Here is a 25,169-nt window from a genome sequence, read left to right as displayed (position 1 = left end):
AAATTACCCAGAGAAGGCCCTCAGGCTCAGGGCTCAGACAAGAACTGGGGCAAATATTTTAGGGAATGGAGAACAGATTTGCATCCACTATCCAAGAATTTCAGTACTGGGGAAAATGTCACATAAGACTGCTCAGTTCTCTACTAAGACAGTGTAAAAGGTGAGGAAAGTTCAAACAGTTTTCAAATATTTTTACTGGATCCAAAAATAAAAGACAAAAATAGAGAAAGAAATGCAAAAATATTCTGAATCCAACAAGGACAAACGTACATGGTCTGCATCCAATCAACACTGTCTGCAAAGAAACAAAATATGCTATAAGAAACAAAAAGAAAAATTAATCCAAAATGGCCTTTAAATTTGACATATGATAAACTTTGCAGGCAGGAGCACAACAGCAATTCTTACAACTATATTCTACTTGATTATGAGGGTAGAGGATGGATTTACCAGGTTAAGTAGAGATACAGAAGATATAAGACCCAAGTTAAACTTTCAGAAATGATGCCTAAAATGTCCCTTTTAACAAATAGACTGAATGAGCTTGATTACAGATTAAATGCTATCAACAAATAGATGAGTGAACTTAATGATGTAGCAATGGAAGCTATCCCCCAAAAAATCACCCAAAAAAAAAGAAAAGATGAGAAAAGTAAATGTGTGAGTTTTCGGACATTATTAAATTGCCATAATCGTATAATTAGAGGCATAAAAGGAGATAAGATTACTGTGGTGAGAGGGTAGAAAAACAATTTAAATAGTGACCCAAGTGTTCCAAGTTTGGTTAAAAATATATACACACTATCCAAGAAGCTGAACAAATCCCAGACACACACACACACAGAGAAAAAAACACACATAAAGAAAACAACACTCACCGCAATCAAATTGGGGGAAAAAAAATCTGTGATGATAAAATGCTCTTAAAAGTAGTCAGAGAGAAAAGACGTGTTAGACTCAGGTGAACAACATAATGATAAAGGCAGATTTCTTATTAGAAGCAATGCGGCTGGGTGCTGAGGCTCACGCCTGTAATCCAAGCACTTCGGAAGGCCCAGGTGGGCGGATCACGAGGTCAGGAGATCGAGATCATCTGGGCTAACACAGTGAAACCCCATCTCTACTAAAAATAGAAAATATTAGCCGGTGTGGTGGCGAGCACCTGTAGTCCCAGCTACTCAAGAGGCTGAAGCAGGAGAATGGCGTGAACCCGGGAGGCAGTGCTTGCAGTGAGCCAAGATCGCGCCACTGCACTGCAGCCTGGGCGACAGAGTTAGACTATCTATCTCAAAAAAAAAAAAAAAAAAAAAAAAAGTATGCAAACAGGAGGCAGTGGATCTATATTTATACAATACTAAGAGAAACAACTTTTTATTCAAAAATCTTGAATAAAAAGAAAAGCTGGAGGCATCACACTACCTGATTTTAAAATATACTACAAAATATACTATAAATCCATAGTAACTGCAACTCTATAGTATAATATCAAAACAGCATGGCACTGCCAAAAAAAGGGGGCAGGAGAGAGACAGAGACAAATGACAGACAGACATAAACCAATCAAACAGAATAGAGAACTCAGAAATAATTTCACGCATTTACAGTCACCTCATTTTTAACCTAGGCATCAAGAACACACCTTCCGGAAGGACAATCTCTTCAATAAACTGTGCTAGGAAACACCCAACACCCACAAGTAGAAGAATAAATCTAGACCGTTATCTTATCGTATACCAAAATCAACTCAAAATAAAGATTTAAATGTAGGACTTGAAACTATGACACTACTAGAGAAGAAAACATAGGATAAATACTTAATGAAATGGTTAGGACAAGGAATTTTCAAATAGACATCAAAAGTACAAGCAACAAAAGCAAAAATAGACAAATATAATTACATTAAACTTACAAGCAAAGCAGAAGCAGCACTCAGTAGAAGAAACAATCCAGAGAGTAGAAGAAAATATTAGCAAACTATGCATCAGGCAAGCGGTTAATACACAAAATACAGAAAGCAAGACTACTCAAAAGCAAACATACAAATAATCTAATTTAAAAATCAGAAGAAGATCTACCGAAAACCCTTTTTCCCCACCATTACTTCCCCACCTTCTTTTCCCGACTGCCCCTTCGGCCCCCTCCCTGTCAACACTCTTCTTTCTCCGTCTACCCTAAAACTTTTCCCCCACCACCTTCTCACAAAGCCCTTCTCTACTCTCCCACTCACTACCCTTTTCCCCACCATCTCTTCCCCTCTCCCTGGCCACCCTCTTTCCCCTCTCGCATACTCATCACCCTCTTTTGCTCCTTCATCCACCCAAAAACATTTTCCCCCATCTTTTCCCAAAGCCTTCTCCCCACTCCTGCTGCTCACCACCCTCTTTTCCCCCCTCCAGCTACCCAAATACTTATTTTCCCACCATCTTTTCCCCACAGTCTGTCTGCAACGCCTTCTCCTCCTTGCCATCCTTTTTTCCCTTCAGCACTCACCACTTTCTTTACCCCTCCATCTACCCCAAAACTATTTTCTCCCCTCCTACCACTTCGGCTGAGCTGCCCTCTCCGTGGCCGCCACCAACCACAGCAAGGCGAGGTGCGCTGTTACAGGCCCCAGCCTCCAACATGAGGCATGTAGCTCTCCCATCTCCTTGTCCTCTAGCCGGACAGGAGCAGCTCCCGCTGCCGGTGGCCCTCCTACTGTTTCCGCGGCCCTGGGGTCTCGATCGCCACCACCTACCACAGCGAGGCGAAGCCAGAGGAAAGCCACAGTACCACGGGCTCCAGCCTCCAGCGTGTAGTAGGTAGCTTCCTAAGGTAGCATGTTAACACCTCCACATGTATACGCAGACAACCCTAGAATGACCTGACGGCTGGCCTCAACATGCTTTATATACTGAGGTTGCGCAATGCGGTTCCTGGACTACATGTTCTGATTGGATGAGAGAAAACCCGTAGGCCTACTCTGATTGGACTTTATTATGATGTTCTGATTGGATGAGAGCCAGTATTGGAACAACCAATCAGAGCATGAAAATAAAGTCTAATCAGAATAGGCCTAGAGGTTTTTTTCTCTCATCCAATCAGAACATGTAGTCCAGGAACCTCTCCCCCCCGCCCCCAATTGCCTAACCTCAGTATATAAAGCATGCTGCAGTGGGCAATCAGGTCACGACAGGATTTTCTGCGTGTGTGTCTGCTCGGTCGGTGCGTGCTGGGTTAGGAAGCCACTTAACTGCACGCTGGAGGCTGGAGGCAGCACCGGGGAGTGGTAGGAGGGCTACCAGCGGCGGGAGCTGTTCCTGTCCGGCTAGAGGACGAGATGGGAGAGCTAAGTGCCCTGCGTTGGAGGCTGGGGCCTGTGACATCCCACCTCTCCTCGCCTCGGTTGGTGGCGGCCACGGAGACAGCAGCAGCAGCTGAAGTGGTAGGAGGGGAAAAAATAGTTTTGGGGTATGTGGAGGGGTGAAGAGGGTGGTGCGTGCCAAATGGAAAAAAGGATGGCGAGCAGGAGAAGGCGTTGCAGACAGAGGGTGGGGAAAAGATGGGGGGAAAATAAGTTTTTGGGTGGATGGGGAAAAGAGGGTGGTGAGCCGCAGGAGTGGGAAGAAGGCTTTGGGAAAAATGGGAGGAAATGGTTTTGGGTAGATGGAGGAGCAAAACGGGGATGAGAGCGCTGGTGGGGAAAAGGGTGGTGAGCAGGGAAGTAGAGAGGGCTTTGCAAAGGGATGGTGTGGGGAAAATGGTGGGGAAAAAGTTTTGGGGGGTAGAGGGAGAAAGAAAAAAGGGTGGCGAGAGGGAGGAGGCTGAAGGCAGTTGGGAAAACAAGTTGGGGAAATAATGATGGCAGAGACAAAGGTTTTGGGTAGATCTTTTTCTGATTTTTAAATTAGATTATTTGTATTTTTGCGTTTGAGAAGTCTTTCTATATTTTGTGTATTAACCGCTTGTCTGATGTATAGTTTGCAAATACTTTCTACCATTATCTGGATTGTTTCTTCATTCTAATGATTGCTTCCTCTGCTTTGCAGAAGCTTTTAAGTTTAATGTAATTATATTTGTCTGTTTTTGCTTTTGTTGCTTGTACTTTTGATGTCTATTTGAAAACTCCTTGTCCTAACCAATTTCATTAAGCATTTATCCTATGTTTTCTTCTCTGGTAGTGTCAATTTCAGGTCCTACATTTAAATCTTTATTTTGAGTTGATTTTTGTTTATGATAGTTGTCTAGATTTATTCTACATGTGGGTGTTGGGTATTTCCTAGCATAGTTTATTGAAGAGATTGCCCTTCTGGAAGGTGTGTTCTTGATGCCTAGGTTAAAAATGAGTTGACTGTAAATGCTTGAATTTATTTCTGAGTTCTCTATTCTGTTTGATTTATGTCTGTCATTTTTCTGTCTCTCCCCTGCGCCCCCTGCCCCTGGATGGAGTTAATTCTCCATCCAGTTTTCCACATTGGTTACTTACTACCGCCGGTTCGAGGCCATTTTTCATTTATGTTACCCGATCATTTTATTCATTGTCACATTTCTAACAGTATATGCTGTTTCCAAAGCATACCATGTGAACAGTTCAAAATTCTCAAACTATAATTCTTCGTTGAAGCATTCGTAAGTTTCACACAAGCCCTTATATGATCTGTGTTTTGATTTTTAAATCATCTCTTCTATTTTATTTATATTTACTTTTCTTCTTGTGAGATTTAATCTTATACAAACTTTATAGATAGAAAGATGTTGGAAAACTATCACATGGTCTGTTATGTTTATTGTGTTATTTTAATAGGCCAAATTCATTGATGAAAAGAGAAATCTTGATAGTTTTTTAATTATGTAGGACGCTTGACATTTTATCAGAAAACTATGTTGAAAATTGCATCGTTATGTATAGAGTGGCATGGATTCAACTTTGTATGTGTGAATTCCATTTGTAATGTTTGAATAATGGATTAGTTTTAACATGCTTTCATTTCATTTGGTCCTATTAGGTAAGCAAAGGACCTTGTGTGTTGGAAAAGAATTACTTTGGTGCAGCTGCCCGAGAGGAGCTGGGGGAGGGCGCTGGCCCGCGATGCTCCTCGCGGACAACCTGGCTGCGATGTCCGCGAGCCAGGCGAGTGCCGCGTGAGAAGTCCCGCCGCTGTCGCGCCGCGGCGGGACTTCTCACGCGGCAGGGCGACCTGGGCTTCGGCCTCCCTCCGGTTCCCTGGAAGTGGGCCAGCGCCTGAGCAGCACCAGAGATGGAGGCTTCAGTGCCTCTCTCTCTTCCCCAGTCAGCCTGAGCCAGGGGAGGCCAGGAGGCCCGGGTGTCTGCAGCCGGGGGTCCGTGCCCGAGAATGAGAATTTTCTTCACTAGAACATGGAGACTGTTCAATCACCAGGAGCACAAAGTTTTCATTGTTGGGCTGGATAATGCAGGGAAAACTACCGTTCTTTACCAATTTTCTATGAATGAAGTTGTACATACATCTACAAGAGAAAATCACGTAGAAGAGTTAGTGATGAATAATACACGTTTCCTAATGTGGGATATTGGTGGCCAAGAATCTTTTCGTTGTTCCTGAAACACGTACTCTACTAACACAGAGTTTGTAATAGTTGTTGTGGACAGTACAGATAGAGGATTTCTGTAACTAGAGAAGAACTCTAAAATGTTAGCGCATGAAGACCTAAGAAAAGCTGGATTGCTGAGATTTGCTAATAAACAAGATGTTAAAGAATGCATGACTGTAGCAGAAATCGCCCAGTTTTTGAAGCTACGTTCTATTAAGGAACACCAGTGGCATATCCAGGCATGATGTGCTCTAACTGGCGAGGGATTGTGCCGAAGACTTGAATGGATGTCTCGACTTAAGATTAGATCTCTATGACCTCATAGACTTTGTATAAATGAAGTGCTGGACTTTACCTGAAAGCTGCAAAAATTAATGGTTTAGATATATTTATAATAAACTGATTTAAACTTTTTCCATAGGAGGACGAATTAAGACCACTTATTTGAAAGCAAAGATGGAGAGGGAGGAGGAAGAAGAGAAAACGGCCGGGTGGCAGCGGCTCTCCCCCTGGCGGAGGATAGACAGCCAGGACGGGAAGGTGGTGGTGTGCGACAACAGCACCGGGTTTGTGAAGTGTGGATGTGCAGGCTCTAACTTTCCAGAACACATCTTCCCAGCTTTGGTTAGAAGAACTGTTATCAGATCAACCACCAAAGTGGGAAACATTGAACAAGGATTTTATGGTTGGTGATGAGGCAAGCGAATTACGATCAATGTTAGAAGTTAACTAGCCTGTGGGAAATGGCATAGTACGAAATTGGGATGACATGAAACACCTGTGGGACTACACGTTTGGACCAGAGAAACTTAATATAGATATCAGAAATTGTAAAATCTTGCTCACAGAACGTCCTATGGACCCAACCAAAACAGAGAGAGGACTGTAGAGGTAATGTTTGAAACTTAGCAATTTTCTGGTGTATATGCAGCCATCCAGATAGTTCTGACTTTGTACGCTCAAGGTTTATTGACTGATGTAGCGGTAGACTCTGGAGATGGTGTGACTCATATTTGCCCAGTATATGAAGGTTTTTCTCTCCCTCATCTTATCAGGAGACTGGATATTGCTGGGAGGGATATAACTAGAAGCGTGTTGCTTCTATTGCGAGGATACGCCTTCAACCACCCTGCTGATTTTGAAATGGTTCACATGATTAAAGAAAAACTCTGTTACTTGGGATATAATATTGAGCAAGAGCAGAAACTGGCCTTAGAAACCAAAGTATTAGTTGAATCTTATACACTCCCAGATGGACATATCTTCAAAGTTGGGGGAGAGAGATTTGAAGCACGAGAAATTTTATTTCAGCCTTATTTGATCAATGTTGAAGGAGCTGGTGTTGCTGAATTGCTTTTTAACACAATTCAGGCAGCTGACACTGATACCAAATCTGAATCCTACAAATACATTGTGCTTTCTGGAGGGTCTGCTATGTATCGTGGCCTGCCTTCACCGTTGGAACGAGAACTTAAACAGCTTTACTTAGAAGGAATTTTAAAGGGTGTTGTGGAAAAACTTTCTAAATTTGAGATCAGCATTGGAGACCCACCCAGCAGAAAGCACATGGTATTCCTGGGTGGTGCAGTTCTAGCAGATACCATGAAAGACAAAGACAACTTTTGGATGACCCGACAAGAGTACCAGGAAAAGGGTGCCTGTGTGCTGGAGAAACTTGGTGTGACTGTTAGAAAACTCCAAAGCTTGTTGGCATCACACCCGTAATGCTTTCTTTTTTCCTTTATTGCCAATCTTTGAACTCATTCAACTCCAGGACATGGTAGAGGCCTCTCTCTGCCTTTTAGACTGGAAAGGTCAAGTTTTATTCTGGTGTCTTGGGGAAGCTTTGTTAAATTTTTGTTAATGTGGGTAAATCTGAGTTTAATTCAACTGCTTCCCTACATAGACAAGAGGGCTAAGGGTCCTGTCTGCTGCTTTGTTTCTTCAAAGTGGTCATTTAGATCATTCCTGTAGGCTTCCTATTTTCACTTTACTACTCTAATGCTGCTAGTTGTAATCTTTAGCACACTAGGTAGTATGCCTTTATTAGCATTAAAAAAAAAACAGGAGCTTTTATATATTACTGAGATGGGGGGTGGTTCGGGATGGGTGGGCAGCTGCTGAACCCTTTAGGGCATTTCCTCTGTAGTGTGGCGCTTTCAACTGTACTGCTGTGGCTTTAAGTACCTTAAAGCTTCTCCTGTGAACATCTTAGGGAAATGTTAGGTTCAAAACGAAAATGTTTTGGGTGTTTTTTGTTGGGGTGGGGGGGCAACAGTAGGTGGTCTTCTGATTTTTATTTTTATGGTTTTCTCTCTGTAGTACATAGAGGAACTTTATTTACTGTACTTTGATTTGGCAGGTTTCTTCTTGTACTCTGCCTGGAGCTGTTTCCATATGATATAAAAAGCACAAGTGTAGTATTCCGTTACTATGTGGCTTAGGGATTTGTGTGTTTTTTAAAATCAACTGTGTTAGCTGGGACTAGACTTCCTACCATCTATCAGTGGAAAAGTAACATTTAAAAATCCTTTTGGTAATTCAGATTACAGATTTAAAAGTGCTTATGATCTGGTGTTTTGTTAATGCTTCTGTTTATTCCAGAAGCATTAAGGTGACCCATTGCCAAGTGTCATTCTTGCAAATTATTCTTTTATGTAACTGACCAGTGCTTAATAAAAGAAGCAGGTACTTACAAATAATTACTGGCAGTAGGTTATAATTGGTTTAAAAATAACGTTGGAATACAGGACTTACTGCTAGTTGGGTAATTTTCGTTAGTTTTTTGTTAGTTTTGGTTTGAAAACTGGAAGTAGAGTAAAATTTCACTGTTTAGAATGTTGGCCAAAAAAAAAAAAATCAAGATTTAAATTTTTTATTTGTACTCAAAAACTAATCATAACTGTTAATTCTCAGCCATCTTTGAAGTTTGAAAGAAGAGTCTTTGGTATTTTGTAAATGTTAGCAGACTTCCCTGCCAGTGTCAGAAAATCCTATTTATGAATCCTGTAGGTATTCCTTGGTATCTGAAAAAAATATGAAATAGTACTCATATATGAGTTATTTCTAAGTTTCAAAAATAAAAAGAAATTGTATCATACTAATTACAAAATTACAGGTTCTGGAAAAAATATTTTTCTTCATTTTAAAACTTTTGTTAACTAATAATGGCTTTGAAAGAGGAGGCTTAATTTGGGGGTGACTAAAATCAAAGACATTATTGACCTGAGGGTTTCTGTTTTGTAAGAATACATAATTAGCTTAAATAAGCAGCAAAAGGTTAGTTTTAATTGTGTAGCTTCTGTTAATATTGTGTTTTTTGTCTGTTTTACCTCAATTTGAACAGATAAGTTTGCCTACATGTTGGAGATGCCTCAGAACACATGAATAGCCCATACTAGATCTTGGGAATGTGGATTTTAGAGTCACTTTGGAATAAGTTCTTATATAAATACCCCCGGCATTTTGAGAATGGGGCTTGTTAAAGGACGCATATATAGGGCCAGTACCTACTGGCAGTTGGGTTCAGGGATATGGGATTGACTTGGCCTTTGGTCATTTGATCATAATTTTAAAATGCGTGGGAGTAGAAAACAACAAAGAATGGAATGAACTCCTAAAACAATGAAAGAGCATTTATCATTTGTCCCTTGAATGTAGAATATGTTTTTTATTTAATAATTCTGATAAATATGACAGTTAAAATGGTGTATTATGTATATATAGTTTGTAATTTAGACATTCCATTTTATAATATTACTATTTCAAGGTGAAATAATGCATTTGAATTTGGGATTTGGGTGGAGTATTAGGTTTAACTGGAGTTGTTGTCAAGTATGAATCCCTCAGGGAAAAAAAAGTTCTGTTGTTAGAAAGCAATCTGATTCTTAGCTCTTGAAACTATTGTTACTTAAATTTCCAGTAATTACAAATTACACATTTTTAAATTAGAATTACCAATACTTTGACCTTTGAGGAAGGTTTCTTAGAAATACGTTTAGTAATGTCCCCAAGAGTTAGTCTTACATTTAAACTTTTTTTGTTAAAACATGGTACCGGTTGTTCACTTTTTACACAGTTCTGAGTACTGTTAGTATCTGGAAAGTATCTTGAGATAGTGGAAAGCTAAACAGTCTAAATTTAACATGAAATACTTCTTTTTGATTCAGAAAGTTAAATCAGATTTTTTCAAAGTCAAAAAAAAAGCAAAGATGAAGTCTCACCTTCCAATTTGCCTTCTCGTTAGTTTTTTCCAAAGTAAGTTATTAAAGCCGTGTTATTTTTCTCATAATGAATCCTCTGAGGGTATTGTGTAGCCTGTGGTAAGTACAAAGGGCGAGGAAGACATTTTGAATTTTAAGAGCTTTTTTATCAGAATAACCCTCCCTAGTTAAATGTTGTTTTCTTCTTATTCCATTAAGTCAAAATACAAATCAGCACAGATAGTCAGTTTTCAATATTTTAAAATGTAGTGTTACTTACGAAAAGTATCTTGGTTAAGGTTGTGTGTGTATTCTGTATATACCTCAATTTCAAGTTAATGGCATTGATTTATGTTCTAAAAAAAAACACAAATATTAGTAATAATCTTTGTTATAACCATAATGAGATAAGTATTGGCATTGGTGTTCAGTGCCATTTTATACTTTCTCCCTATGTTCTCTGTATTGTACTAACCAACCTGCCAAATCATTGAGCTGTTTGTTAAAAAAAAAAAAAAGGAAAAGGAAAAAGTGTGACATTGTGTATCGATTTTTTTGTTGTTGATCAGAATCCCACACATGGAAACATGTAATTCAACAGAGTGGAATAGCAGTCAGATTCTTGGCTTAGTATTACTAATGGGCAGGATTGTACAACGAGCAACTGTCAGATTATTCCTTTCAGTGTTTTGTATGGCATCTAAGTTACTGAATAAATTATTAATCCATTAATCACAGAATCAAATTATGATTGAAATTATTAAATGAATGCTCAGCATTAATTGAAAACTGTTGTTTGAAACATGTCTACCCAGAAAAGTAACATTCTATAAATACTATTAAACTACTTATATGATTTTTAAGTATTAAATTATATGTCAAGCAGTTAAAGTGAATTCCAGAGTAAAAGTAAGGCATGTTTCTGAGCAACATTAATAATTCCTTAATTTGCAAATTTCTTCTTTCTTATTTGGGTACTTGGAATTAGTGTGAGATTTTTTATTTCTAAATTTTGTTGCATCTTCTATTACATAAATGCATTGTTTGACAATTATAAAATGCAAGTGTTTTTTGAATGATTTTAAGAATTTGGCTTAAAAATTGATTGACACAATGTATTATTTGTACTAAGAAGCAACTTGACACAGTACACTCTATGTTTGCTTAGGGTATTTTTCTTCAGTGCCTGAAACTCAAAGGTATTCCTGTCACAGCTGGAAACAAACTTATCCTAAATGTGTTAAAACATATTCTTGGGTACTTTATTTGTGTATCGTTCATGCCTTGAAATTCTGAAGGTTAATCCAAGCTCACATGTTTTAGCATATTTGAGGAAGAAAAAAAACCACTTTTTAATAGCAGCCTTTTAAATTTCATGAAGATTTTGGTGAGGAATAATAGTATATACTTAAGTATTGACAAAACTTTGAAAGTTTCTTTCTATAAAATGGGAAATAACTCAATATCTAAACCCACGTCAGGCAGGGAGATCAGTATTTAACATTGTATGTTTTATATTTATAATGCTCAAAATGCAAGCGTAACATTTAATCTTTGTCCACATGGTTTTAGAAAAGTAAATCTTAAATTACCAAGCTTTTCTCATGTGTTCTCATACTTTCTCAAATTACTATAAAGAATTATTTGTTATCTGTTGAAAAATCTCCTTCACTCAAATCTGTATTATGGTTTCACCAGACAAATATTCTGTGATGTAGCCCAGAAAATCCACACCTTTTGTCCTTTTTAATTTTTAATTTCAATAATCATGTGCTTAGTCCCTTGGATTGCTGCCACATCAGTTTAACATGATATCAGCACATTCCCATGTCATCAAGGTGTTGGCTCAGATTTTTATTCTTAATTGGATGTTTAAAGCTTGCACTACCTTGTTATAGTTGGTTTAGTGTAGTGGGTTATTGACGTGACACCATGAGAAGATGTGGAATTTTATACCACATTTATAAAACATGATTTTGTTTTCTACCGTTCAAGGTAAACACGAAAAATAAGGTGGTATCTGTGTACTTGTACATAAATCCAAAATTATAGTTGGGAAGAAAGAAATTCATATATGAAAATGTCAAAAAAAAATTACTTTGGTGCAAGAAAGGTTAATTGATGATTAGGACTTTCGATAAGTTAGCAAATTGGATACTGTATTTAAATCTTGGATTCAATATTGGGCTGACAATAGTACTGTTTTAAGGTTTCTATGAGGACTAAGTGAGAGAACTTACTAAAAATGCATTCAATATATGTTTATTATGTTGTTATCTCCTTACTCCCTTTGTGGAGTTTATGAAGCAAGTCCCACAGAAGTTTGAATCACTTGTCAAATATAACCTGTTTCAGAATCCCCGAGGACTTATGCTTTCTATTCTAAAAACTGCTTTGTAAAATGTGGAATAAATGACCAGTGCCATTGTCCAGTCCAACTTGTTTATTTTACGTCAGAGAAATCTGAGTCACAGAAGGCTTACTGTATCAGCCCATGGCCAGGCCATTAGGTTTTGAGTAGGTTGGAAATTGTGATGATACCTTCTTTTGTATTCTGAGATGTATTGATATTGTGAGTACAAAAATGTTGATTTCATAACAGTAGAGTGTGATAATCCAGCAAAATGCATTATAATTTTAAATATTGAAAAATATTACTGATTTTGAGTTTTTGTTTTAATCTATGAGAAATATCGTATCTCACATTTGCCATGTTTAAAAATGTATGCATATATACTCAAACATTTATTTTTTCTCCTCCGAATAGCATCAGATCATCTAACACAGGTGCTGTTCAGAGGAGAAACAAATAAATGTTTGAGTGAATGAATATTTTTACAAGATTAATATTTTAATATAATTTCTGAAATTAAAGAAAACGGTGTTACATAGATTAATCCATGCTTTCCATAACGATTAACCTATATGCTTATGTTTCAAAGCAGAGAACCAAAAACGAGATGAAAGCTGTTTGTTCTTGCAGTGTATGACTGATGAATCTAAGTGCTACATGCATTTTTTAGCATTCATTAACCTTATCCTTTTATAAAAATTCCTATGGGATGAACTGATAATTTGGAGCCTATTACTTGCACAAAAGTGACACTTCTTGCCCTGTTGAAAGAATTAGACATGCAGTCATGTGAGAAGTAAAATAACCTAATATGTCTTTACAGAAAATGTATTCTGAGAAGAAATAATGTTTTGAATTAACGGTAAATTATTGAAGTATTTACCAGCTTTTCAGTGCTTTATTTAAGCAATAAACAATACGTTAGAATTGTTTTTGTTTATAAAACAAATTTACAAATAATCATATGTGGGAAGAGTTATAAAAAGCACCTTAATTAAGTAGACCAACAATTATATAAAGTGGTATGAAAAGTATTTTACAATATATATTTACTAGTCAAAATATTGCCTTATAACTTATCATTCCAAACATAATTTGATACAATAGAGCAAATTTAGAGGAAAGAACTTTATTTATGTAAGAGTTCTTAAAGGAATTTTTATAAGAATCATTGGGGATATTTTTGAAATTATTTAAAAAAAATTTTTTTTTTTTTTTTTTTTTTTGAGACGGAGTCTCACTGTGTCTCCCAGGCTGGAGTGCAGTGGCGTGATCTCGGCTCACTGCAAGCTCCACCTCCCGGGTTCACGCCATTCTCCGGCCTCAGCCTCCCAAGTAGCTGAGACTACAGGCGCCCGCCACCACGCCCGGCTAGTTTTTTGTATTTTTAGTAGAGACGGGGTTTCACCATGTTAGCCAGGATAGTCTCGATCTCCTGACCTCGTGATCCACCTGCCTCGGCCTCCCAAAGTGCTGGGATTACAGGCTTGAGCCACCGCGCCCAGCCAAAAATTATTAATAGTTGTGTTAAAATACTCATAAAATGAAATTTATCATCCTAATCTTTAAGCACACCATTCAGCGTTGTTAAGCCTATTAATGGCACTGTGCACTCAGTCTCCAGAACTCTTTTCATCTTGCAAAACAGACTCTGAGCTCGTTATACAACTGTTCATTCCCTTCCCACCCTCAGCTCCTGCCAATCACCCTTCTTTCTGTCTCTAACTTTAGGTACCCCATGTAAGTGGAATTGTAGAGTATGTGTCTTTTTGTGACTGGTTTAACATAGCATAATGTATTTCATGTTGTTGGATGTGTCACAATTTTTGTCCTTTATAGCTGAGTAACATGCCATTGTGTATCTATGCTATGTTTTTTTTTTTTTTCTTTCTCTTTGACATGAAGTCTTTGTTGCCCAGGCTGGGGTGCAGTGGTACAATCTCAGCTCACTGAAAGCTCCGCCTCCCAGATTCACGCCTTTCTCCTGCCTCAGCCTCCCAAGTAGCTGGGACTACAGGTTCTCGCCACTATGCCCGGCTAATTTTTTGTATTTTTAGTAGAGATGGGGTTTCACCGTGTTAGCCAGGATGGTCTCGATCTCCTGACCTCTTGATCCGCCCGCCTTGGCCTCCCAAAGTGCTAGGATTACATGCGTGAGCCCCCGTACCCGGCCTCCATGTTTTGTTTATGCATTCATCCATTGGTGGTTACATAGTTGTGTCCACTTTCCGACCATGGTGAGTACTATTGCTATTAACATTGTGAACACTGTTGCTATTAACATGAAGGTACAAATATTCTGAGACTCTGCTTTCAGGGGTAGATTCCCAGAAGTAGAACTGCTGGATCATATGTTGATTCTATATTCAGCAGAACTTCCTGGTGTCCTGCTGGGGCCTGGTTTCTGCCTGGGGCCGGGTTTCTACCCGGGGTGTGGGTATCTACTTGGTTGCTGTTGTTTACCTTGGTCCTAGATACCCTCCTGGGACCTGGTGTGCACCTGGGGCCTATGTCCACCTTGGACCTGTTGTTTCTCTGGGGCCTTATGCCACCGTGGGTGTCAGTCTGGTTTCTGATATCCACGTGGGGCCTCATAAGCCACCTGGGACCTGCTGGTCACTTGAAGCCTGGCATTCTGGGTCCTGATGTCACCCTGAGGTGTAGGTATCCACCTGGGTCCCAGGTGTCCACCTAGGACCACATGTTCAGCTCTGGTCTGAGTGTCTCTGAGTGTCCCTTTGGGGCCTGACACTCACCAGGGGCCTAGGCGTTTATTTGATGCCTGGTGTCCATGTGGAACATGCCATCCCATGAGGATAGATAATCAGGTGGGGACTGGGTATCCACCTCGGGCCTATTGTCCTCCTGGGGCCTCAGTGTTTACCTGAGTCTGATATCCATCCTGTGCCTGCTGCCTACATAGGGCTTCATGTTCCCCTTGATGCTGGATGATCACCCGAGTCCTTGGTATCCTTTGTGGCACAACTGTCCACCTATGAGCTTGCATCCAGCTGTGGCCTGGATGTGACCCCGGTGCTTGATGTACAGCTTGAGACTGTGTCCACCAGCAGCTTGATGTCCATCTGGGGGCCGGTGTCTACTTGGGGCCTGATGTCTGCATGGGGACTGAGCGCTTACTTGGGGCCTGATGTCCATCTGGGGCCTCCTGTTCACCTTGGGCCTGATATTTACCTGGGTCCTGGACATCCACTAGGAGCCTAGAGTTCAAGTGGGGCCTGGTGTTCCACTGGGGCCTATGTGTCAATCTGGGAGCTGACATACACCAAGACGCCTGATGTCCCAGCTGGGACCTGGTTTTGGCCTGGGACCTGGTGTGTACGTGGGGCCTCGTGTCCACCTGGGGCCTGATATTTAGCTGGGGGCCTGGTGTCTACCTCGGACCTGCCTATATGCCAAACTGTGACCTAATTTGTCCACTTGGGGCCTGATGTCTATGCAGAGACTGGAGTCCCCTTGGGATCTTATGTCCACCTGGGACCTGCTGTCAACGTGGTGTCTGATGTCCAGTGTCTGTTTGTGGCCTGATGTTTTCCTGGCTCCTTGGTGTCCACTGGGCCTTCTGTCCACCTGAAAGGGGTGTGTCCTCATGCACCGGCCCTTGCCCTGGGGAGAATGGGTGGGGAGTTTTCCTGGCCCTGCCCTTCATCATCCAAGAACTCTCCGTCCTTCATGTTTTATGGGGAGATTACTGTGTTGCATTTGGCCAGAGTATACGTTACCTTTCGGTTGTAGAGGACTGGTGTTTCCAACTGGGGGCTCAGGATCCACTTGGAGGTTGGGTGTCCATGTGTAACCTGATGTACCTCTGGATCTGGTTACCCACAAGGGTCCTGGTGTCCACCTGGAGCCTGATGTTTCCCAGGGGCCTGGGTATGCACTTGGGTCTCGATGTTCATCTAGGACCTGGTGTTCACCCAGGGCCTGATAGTCACCTGGAGACTGGCTATGTACCTGGAGCTTCATGTCCGCCTGTGGAGTAAGTATCTATGTGTGGCCTATGTGTCAACATAGTGCCGGATGTCCACCTCTGGATTAGATGCCCAAATGGGGCTTGGTGTTTCCTTGGAAACTGATGTCCAGCTGGGGCCTAGATTCTCCACCTGGGGACTGGTGTCTGGGTTGAGTTTTAGTTGAGTCTGAGTCTACTTGGAGTCCAGTGTCTACCTGAAGCCTAATGTGACCCGGGGCCCTCTGTAAACCTGGGGCTTGGTATTTAGGTAGGTCGTGAGCGAACCACCCAGGAGTTGATCTCAGCTGGGGCCTGATATTTTTCTTGGCACCTTGTGTCCACATGAGCCATGGAAGGCTTGGGTATCAACTTGGGACCGGATACCCAACTGAGGCCTGCGTGTTTCCTGGCGCTTAAGGACTTCCTGGGACCCAGATTTCCACTTGGGGCCTGATGTCTGGACTTCTGAAGCCTAGGTGTTTACTTGGGACCTAGATGTGCACCTGGTTCTTGATGTTCACTGGGGCTTTAGCTATCCATGTGGCACCTGGTGTCCAGTTAGAGTCATATGTTGGCCTGAAGCCTCATGTTTACCTGGGCTCAGGGTGTTCATCAGGGGCCCGGTTTTGACCTGGGAGCTGTCCACCTACGGTTTAGTATCCACCTGGGGCTTGATGAAAACCTGGAGCCTGATGGAATCCTGGGGACTGGTAGTTAGCTAGGGCCTGGGCATTCACCTAGGGCACTGATCTTCAGCTGGGGCCTGGAGTGCTCCTAGGGCCTGGTGTCCACCTGAGGCCTGTGTGTCAACCTGGGACTGGATATTCGTCTGGGGTCTCATTGTCCACCAGGGCCTGATGACTTCCTGGGGTGTACTTGTCCATATGGGACCTGATGACCTGACGTCTGGGGCTGGGAATTTCCCTGGGGCCTGGGTGTCCAGCTGAGGTCTGATGTTCACCAGGGGCCTACATATCTACCTGGGTAGTGTATTAGCTTCCTGCTGTCTCCCTGTGACCTGGGTGTTTCCCTGGGGCCTGGGTATCAGCTGGGAGCCTGTTACCACCAGCAGTCTGGTGTCCGCCTGGAGCCTCATCAGGCTGCCCAGTCTCTGGTGTCCACCTGGGGACTGGGTGTCTACTTGAGACTTTGTGTCCACCTGGTGGCTGCTGTCTGCTTTCAGACTGGGTATTCACCTGGGAGCTGATGTAGACCTGGAGCCTGGTATCCACCTGAGGCCTGATGTCCATTTGTATCTTGGTCTTGTCCTGGGGCCTGGTGTCTGCCTGGGGCTTGGTGCCCTCCTGGAGACTGAATGTTCACTTTTGGCCTGTGATGGCCAGGCACCAGGGACCTTGTCAGGCGGGCTGACAGATCACGGTCAGAATCTCAGAGGGCTGCCCCTTTCAGAGGTAGAAGGGAGGTCAGAGGACATACCACACGGGCTCCTGTGGAGTCGAGATGCTTAATGGAGCCACATGTCTGGTGACGCTAGGCCAGCCACCCAGGATGGTCATCCCATGTCCTGGCCACACCCTCTCTTCAGCCCATCTGAGGCTGTGCGTGCATCCGGAGTGGACCCAGTGACACCCTTGTGAAGGTGGAGCTCTCTTCGGGTGGGTGGGGGGTGCCCGGCCATCCCCTGAGGTCCCCTCAGGCTGACCCAGCTCTCTGCAAGGTGGGCAGTCCCTGATGTGGAGGGATAAGCTTGTCTCCAGAGCTTGACCTGGCCTTGTGTGCCCTGCCGGGTGCCAGCAGGGCTTGTAGCCTCAGCACTGGTGGTGCCTCCTGGGCACCTGCTCAAGGACTTGGGGGCTTCCCAGAGGAGGTGAGATCTGAGCTGAGATGAGGAGGACCCAGGCTGGTGAGGGAGAACCAGGGTCTCAGGGGGCACAGGGAGACTGGCACAAGAGGGTGAAACCAGCACCCCAGACTCACCCGCAAGCCTGCCCACTCTAGCCAGGGCAGGGTATGTAGAGTCCAGCCCCACAGGTCGGCGGGTTTTTCTCCCCATGTGCGGAGACGAGAGATGGTAAGAATAAAGACACAAGTCAAAGAGATAAAAGACAGCTGGGTCTGGGGGACCACTACCACCAAGACGCAGAGACCGGTAGTGGCCCCGAATGCCTGGCTGCACTGATATTTATTGGATACAAGACAAAGGGGCAGGGTAAGGAGTGTGTGAGCCATCTCCAATGATTGACAAGGTCACGTGAGTCATGTGTCCACTAGACAGGGGCCCTTCCCTGTTTGGCAGCCGAGGCAGAGAGATAGGGAGAGAGGACACAGCCTACGCCATTATTTCTTCATTTCAGGTTTTTGGTACTTTCACTAATTTTGCTACTGCTATCTAGAAGGCAAAGAGAGGTGTATAGGATGGAACATGAAGGCAGACTAGGAGCATGACCACTGAAGCACAGCATCACAGGGAGACGGTTAGGCCTCCAGATAACTGCGGGCGGGCCTGACCGATGTCAGGTCTCCACAAGAGGTGGAGGAGTAGAGTCTTCTCTGAACTCCTCCAGGGAAAGGGAAACTCCCTTACCCGGTCTGCTAAGTAGCAGGTGTTTTTCCTTGACACTGACGCTACCGCTAGACCATGGTCCGCTTGGCAATGGGCATCTTCCCAGACGCTGGTGTTACTGCCAGACCAAGGAGCCCTTTGGTGGCCCTGCCCGGGCGTAACAGAAGGCTCACACTCTTGTCTTCTGTTCACTTCTCACTATGTCCCCTCAGCTCCTATCTCTGTATGGCCTGGTTTTTCCTAGGTTGTAATTGTAGAGCAACGATTATTATAATATTGGAGGAAAGAGTGATTGCTACACACTAATGATTAATGATATTCATATATAATCCTATTATCTATATTTAGTATAACTATTCTTATTTTATGTATTTTATTATACTGGAACAGCTCGTGCCCTTGATCTCTTGCCTCAGCACCTGGGTGGCTTGCCGCCCACAGGGTAAGAGTGGGGGGCTGGCAGACCCCCTCACTTCTTTGCCATGGACACCCCCATGCCCCTGTCTTCCTCCAGCAGCACAGGAATCCCCAAGGGCCCCCATCAGTCCCAGCTCCTGAACCAAAGGTCTCAAAATGCAGGCTCTGCTGGAGGTCCATGCACTGGGGGCATCGGGGGCTCCCACCGGCCCCCTCCCAGGTGTCAGAATGTCAGCAACCTGTGCCTTCCAGCAGGGTCGCCAAGGTGAGTTTCCTTGGATCGAGGACAGGGACAGACGGTGCTATGCACATCACAACTGAAGGCTGCAGCTCTCCTGTCCCAGAGCCCTTCAAGGGCTTCAGGCCTCAGGCAGAGCCTGTCTCCTTGGCTGGTGTGGAAAGCGCTTTAGCCCAGGTCTCAGCCAGTGGTCACCCAGCGGCACAGTCAGAGCCAGGCCTGCCTGGTTCCCTGGACTGGCTCTCTGAGTACAAGGTGGCACCATTAGTGAGTCCCCTTGTACCCCAACCTCTGCCCTCCCAGGCAGTGGCCCGAGTCAGGGCTCCTGAAAAAGAAAACCTGGGAATTCCTTCAATGTCCATCATAGGTATTGATGGGCTCAGAGCACCATTGGGTGTGCCCAAGATGATGAGCCCCTCCCTGCATGTCAGTAACAGGGACACACATCCCTGATGCATGGGGAGGGAAGAGTCTGAGTGTGTGAAGCTGTCTGTCCATGCAGGCCATATGTAGATGGAGGGGTAAGGATATGGAACCGAGGAAGACAGGACTTGGAGGACTCCAGTCTTACGTGCTAATGTTTTTGCATCGACTGCTCTTCTATAAATAAGACTCACCATTTTTTACAAAGTAATAATGCCATGAGATAACTCTGTAGTTTATCTTGTAATGTGGAACAGTCAGGGCCAATTGGAGAGGAGCATCCCCCTGAGGCTGACCCGTAGCAGGGGCCACTGGAGCCAGGCCCTTTGGGGTATTTGAGGTTTGTTCAGCCAGGCCTGGGGGGCGCTAGCAGGGAGTGCCTCCAGACCTGTTCACGGCCTTTGTCTCCACTCTGGGAAGGGCTCCAAGTGGAGTCAGGTAAGTGGCCCGTGCTTGCCTACTAGGGTTGTTCTGAACACAGGGAGCCGGGCTCCCTGGCAAGCTCACAGGCAAGCTCACCTGTGAGCAGCTCTGACGTCAGTGGACAGTGTTCCCAGTGAGTCTGTGGTCAGTCCTTATGCCCAGCCTTGATTTTCCTTCCGCGGTCAAGTTAGGCTTTGTCGTTGGTACTTGCTGTACCTCCAGGTGCTGAGCAAGCTGCCCTTGGCCTCCCTGGCCCCATGGCCGCACGAAGCTAATTTTCCCCTATGCATCCCGTCCCACTGCCCCTGCCAACACCAGGGCACAGAGGAGTTGGCCCGTGGGTTTCTTGAAACTGTGCATTTTATTTCTGATGATAAAATGAAGGTGTGCTTTGGTAGACAGCGTGGTGGATGGGGAAAGGATAAAGGAGACAATAACTTGGCCTGACATCCCAGCATCCAGGCCAGGGACCTAGAGGGGAGATTCGGGCGTATTTCTCTCCATTGTCTCCTCTGCAGGAGTGACACAGGTGTGCACACACACATCATGTGGACACGTGCAGATACAGCCCACCCACAGGTGCACAAGCACGAACATGTGTGGGACATTTGCCCTGCCCTGCAGTGTGTGTGAGGCATGTGCACATCCACCGACCTTTGTGGAAGGCGTGTTCACAGCTGTGCACATACCTGAGGCCACTCTATCACTGCAGGCCCCTGTGCGTTTCCTGGGAGACATGTTCCCATTTCATTAAGAATTCTCTGTGATGGATCTATTCCAGGTCGTGCCTCACCGTCCCTGGCCACACAGCAACTCACAGCCAGTGCTCTTCTCACAGGGGTCTGAACGGCAAGGAGTGAGCCCCAGGGTGATCGAGGACAAGTGGCAGTGACAGGGTGAGTTCCCAGGACACTGGGCAGGCTCTGTGTGGCTCCCGGCTCTCAGCGGATTCAGAGATCCCAGGAAAAGCCATGAGATGCCTCCTGCACGTGTCCCGCCAGCAACTTGCGGGATGAGTGGGATCAAAAGTGACAGCAACCACAGACACCCGTTCCCCCAAAAGAGCAGGGTTGGGGGCTCTGGGTGATGTCCTGGAGGGGCAGGAGCTGGGAGGGAGGCCTGGGGCACCAAGGGCGTCTCATCACATGGGCTCTTTCCCAGCCACAGTGCTCTGTCTCCCCAAGCCTTGCATGGCCTCCTAGCCCATAGGTGAAGATCCAGCCTCAGCTCCCTGCACGCAGCAGGCCCACCCATCCATCCATCTGTTCACACCAGGAAGCCCAGACAGGTGGACGGCCTCTGTCCTGGCAGTGCCACATTGCTGGAGGCATCCTCCAAGAGTCACCCAACCCCACAGACACTGATGGAGGACAGCAATGGCGCTTCCTGACAGTGACCACCATTCACCGAGTGCTCAGCAGGGGTGGCTGTCAGGGTCAGCCTCCACCACATCACTGTGGGAACAGCCCCCAGGACCCGCTGACCCATTTTATACATCAGGGAGGAAGCCCAGGAGCACGGCACACTCTCCAGTTACCGTGGGGCCAGTACTCTCCAGCCACCATGGACCAGTGAAATGGGAAAAGTTCACTTGTCACCCTTGCAGGGTGTGCGACAAGGGGAGTGGCTCGCTTCTTCAGTGCCCCACTGCCCGAACCTCTAGGGGAGCTTACAGACGGCCAGGCTCTGGGGCTCTGACACCACAGCAGTCTCTAGGGGTGAATTTTTACAACTGAAGCCCCAGTGGGCCTGTGTTATGGGGGCTCTTTTAGTTTGCCGTCTATAGGGCGGCTTGTTAGTCACAGTGCTTTTTGTTTCCTGGGGTTCTTCCCTTGGTGTACCAGAAGAATCAGATCACATGTGGTGTTGGAGAATGAGTGCAGGGTTTTATTGAGTGGAAGCCAGAAGGGGGTGGAGTGGGAAAGTTTTGCCTGGAGTGGAGCTGCTGAGCTGCCGGGCTCTCCTCCAACTGCCCAGCCATACTCCGCGTGGTTCTCCCAGTCGGTGGCCTGCCAGCATGCCGGTGCCTATCAGTGTGTTTATCTCAACGTCCAGCCGCCTGTGTGTGCTTCCGCTGATGTGCTCCTCTCTACATCCAGCTGCCTGTGTCTGCCTGCTAGAGTCTCAGGGATTTTTATAGGCACAGGAAGGAGGGGTGTGGCAGGCCAGGTTGGTCACGCGAAATGCAACGTCTGGGCAGGATGTGCTTGTCCTCACCTAGGTCCATGGGGTTGGAGTCCTAGCCAGGGACCACACTCTCCTCTACCCAGCACTTCCCTTCCCCGCTTCTGTATCATTTAAATGGACCATGTTTTTCCCATCCTGGCACTTCCCTTCCATATCAACAGCACACTCTCCAGCCACCCTGGGGTCAGCAAACTCTGCAGTCATGTGGGGCCAGCAGCAGCTGGGCTACAACTCACGTCTGCACCAGATCCTCATTCTTAAACCCCTTGTCTCCACCTGTCCATGTCCCAACTTCCCAAGTCTTGACTCCCAATGTCCCAGTCTCCTTTAGGTCTCAGTTTCCCTCTTCCAGGCCTCAGCCTCCCCTGAATCCCTGCCTAACCCAGTTCCTACCTCCCATATCCCTCTCCCCAGGTCTCTGCTACCATGGCTCACCCAGCTGCACCCCCACCCCACACGTCTCCTGGGACCCAGGAGGCCACTCATGAGCAAAGCCTGGTGGCATATGCATGTAAATCTCGCTCTGAGCACACCCCCATGGCTGTGGCTGCCAATTTCACTGTGCATATTAAATGCCATTAAGATGGATGGGATTGGTTTTCAGTGTCCAGAGGACTGCAGCACATGGAGAAACAGCCGCCTTAAAGGGCCTCTCCCTGAGCTCTGGCGGGTGAGCCCTTGGTGGGAGGGGCTGGGGACCTGGGATCCATTTAGGGTGTGGTTGGGGGAGAAGGCAGGAGGCAGATAGGACCCTCCCCAGAGCCTCTCCTGAGATGCCCTTAGGGCTGGGAATGGGAGCTACTTGGTGGGGGAACCTAGCAGAGGGGTTTCCTGTCCCTGGGCTGTGGCCATGCCGAGGATCCTCCTGCTGCTGTCTCAGCCCCTGCTCACTGTGTGACCTTACACAGCGGCTCAGCCTCTCTGAGCCCCTCTGTCGTCTTTAGCCACTAGCCACCAGAGTCCCCTGGGAGCCGCTGGCCGAGGCAAGGCTGGGCAGGGAGTTGACACAGGCTCTCACTCCTTCAGATGGCCTCAAATGGGATTCAACCTTGTCTTGGCTCCTGAGACCTCCCAGCCTGGGCTCTGAGGGTCTGTCCAGACCTGCAGGTAGGCAGCGGCCTGGGCCATCCCTGAAGATGGCTGGGCCTGCGGGACAGAGGTGGCCAGCGGAGGGCAGCAGAGGGCCATAGAACTGAGCAGCTGGTGCTCACCAGGCCAGGATGTGGCCACCCTGCATGCAAGCAGCTCTGCCTCTGACCTGGGCCTTGTCCCACCCCAGGACACCCCAGACCCTGGCTTGCCTGCGGGAGGGAGGCCAGGCCTCACCTGTCTCCCTCCTGACACCTGCTCAGCCACTATCCTGGGCCACTGCCCTCCAGGCTTCTCCTGCCACCCACCCCAGCACCAGTCCCCCTGATGCCCTTCTTCCCTCCCAACGGTCCCTCCTAGACACCATCCTCGCCCAGCCAAGATGCCAGCACCGGATCTCCCCAAAACACTCTGGGCCCTGGAGGACAGGGTGAGACTCCAGCACCTTCCAAGTGGCACTCATGATGAACAATCCCAGGGGCCATGCACCCTGGACCCACCTCCCCCAATGCAGAGACCCCCACCGCAGGCTTTCAGCCATGAGTATGGACACACAAGCCTCCCGGGGTGTGGGCAGAGGGTTGACACTGGCCCATAGTGTGAGCACCACATCACAGGGCGAGACAGAGACTTGGCCCCCAGGGCAGCAGCCAGTGTTGACCTCGGGCTGGGTCAGGATCTGGCCACGCTGAACCAGGTCTAAGCATCTTCAGAGGCCAGCCTCTCCCTGTGGGGTCCCCACAAAGGCGGCCATGGGCTGGGCCCACCTCAATCGAGCCCAGCACCTTGAGGGTCCCAGAGCGTTGTGGTCTGGGCCACTCACTAGTGGTACCTTTGTATCCTCTGGTGACAGGAAGCTCCCCTTCTGGTCAGCCCAGTCTGTCAGCCCCTTCCGCCCTGAAGTGAGGCTTCTATGACTGTGAGGCCCATGGTCCTGGCTCCGACCTAGCACTCCTTGGGACCTGCTCCCATGCCGGGCTCCTTGCCAGGCCCACACACGCAACCCAGCTAACACCAGCCCCAGCTTGTCCTGCCCTCCACTCTCCTTCACTGGTCCCCTCTCCATTCTCCTTCCACCTGCTCATGAAAAACGTCCCGCACATGAGCACCCATCCCCACACCTGCTCACCGGGCCTGCCTGCGCCTGACCCTCTCCCGAGGGCTGCAAGCTGGTTGGCTCGGCTCATTGGCACAGACTTGTGTCTGCCACAACAGCTAGTGAGGAATGAGCAGACCATGGGCTAGCCAGGTCTCCGCAGCCTGCGCTGGGCACCGTGATGCTCCAGGGTAGGGCAGTGAGGGAGGAGCTGCAGATGGCTGACAGCTGGCTGGGGTAGAACACACCTATTGGGGCTGCCCAGAGCGTCGGTGGGCCTGTTGGCTGGGGGAGCCCCGAGGAATAGAGCTGAGCCCTGGGCAAGCAGCACCTGAAACCCACCCCACCAGGTGCTCTCCAGCCCACCACACCCCACTCCACCCCGCCGCATTCCGGCCAGCCTGGGAGCTGAGTGCTAGTCACTCAGGGTTAATGTCCATCTTGCATTGGGGGTAGTCAGCTTGCTTTTCCATGTAGATGGAAAGAGATGGCAGGAGCGCCTGGTGGGGTCTACCTGACTGCAGCCTTTGGCTTCCTCTGGATGCCTCCCTTTGGGAAGCCCTGTGAGAAAGAGGCCCGAGTGCGCCAAGGAGAAGCCCACATTTCCCAGAGGAAGTTGGGCTGGGGTTGGCACTGACCCCTAACCTGGAGCCCTGGGACAGACATTGGAGGTTTCCATGTGTAAAGACAGGAGGCC

The 25,169-nt window shown here is 46.4% G+C and overlaps 1 protein-coding gene, 1 long non-coding RNA gene and 2 pseudogenes across 5 annotated transcripts in view; 3 read left to right on the top strand and 1 right to left on the bottom strand.

Annotated features, from left to right (window-relative positions):
* LOC114670547 (uncharacterized) overlaps window positions 1-2,859 on the bottom strand; it is a 65,427-nt gene extending 62,568 nt beyond the window's left edge. The window contains exon 1 of the long non-coding RNA XR_003720235.2: window positions 2,738-2,859. This is a non-coding gene — a long non-coding RNA (uncharacterized LOC114670547). The remainder of the gene's footprint in view (window positions 1-2,737) is intronic.
* Window positions 2,860-3,163: 304 nt separating this feature from the next.
* The window catches only part of LOC720037 (uncharacterized), a 49,423-nt gene continuing 27,417 nt past the window's right edge, over window positions 3,164-25,169 (top strand). The window contains exons 1-2 of one of the 3 annotated variants that reach the window (XM_077950562.1): window positions 3,164-3,424; window positions 4,986-8,252. In XM_077950562.1, the coding sequence (XP_077806688.1) occupies window positions 3,320-3,424; window positions 4,986-5,225 (345 nt within the window). In that variant the 5' untranslated portion in view covers window positions 3,164-3,319 and the 3' untranslated portion in view covers window positions 5,226-8,252. Of the gene's footprint in view, window positions 3,425-4,985; window positions 8,253-25,169 lie in introns of those variants that run through there. The other 2 variants (XR_013399482.1, XR_013399481.1) reach the window with 2 other exon arrangements.
* LOC114670544 (ADP-ribosylation factor-like protein 5A pseudogene) lies at window positions 5,334-5,867 on the top strand (annotated as a pseudogene).
* On the top strand, window positions 6,233-8,252 carry LOC114670543 (actin-related protein 2 pseudogene; annotated as a pseudogene). The gene has a single exon (XR_013399472.1). The product of XR_013399472.1 is annotated as an actin-related protein 2 pseudogene (transcript).

This window comes from Macaca mulatta, chromosome 10, assembly GCF_049350105.2.
Source record: "Macaca mulatta isolate MMU2019108-1 chromosome 10, T2T-MMU8v2.0, whole genome shotgun sequence".
Classification (NCBI taxonomy): domain Eukaryota; kingdom Metazoa; phylum Chordata; class Mammalia; order Primates; family Cercopithecidae; genus Macaca; species Macaca mulatta.
Note: the sequence above shows the minus strand (reverse complement) of the source record. Positions and strands in the feature narration are given on the sequence as shown.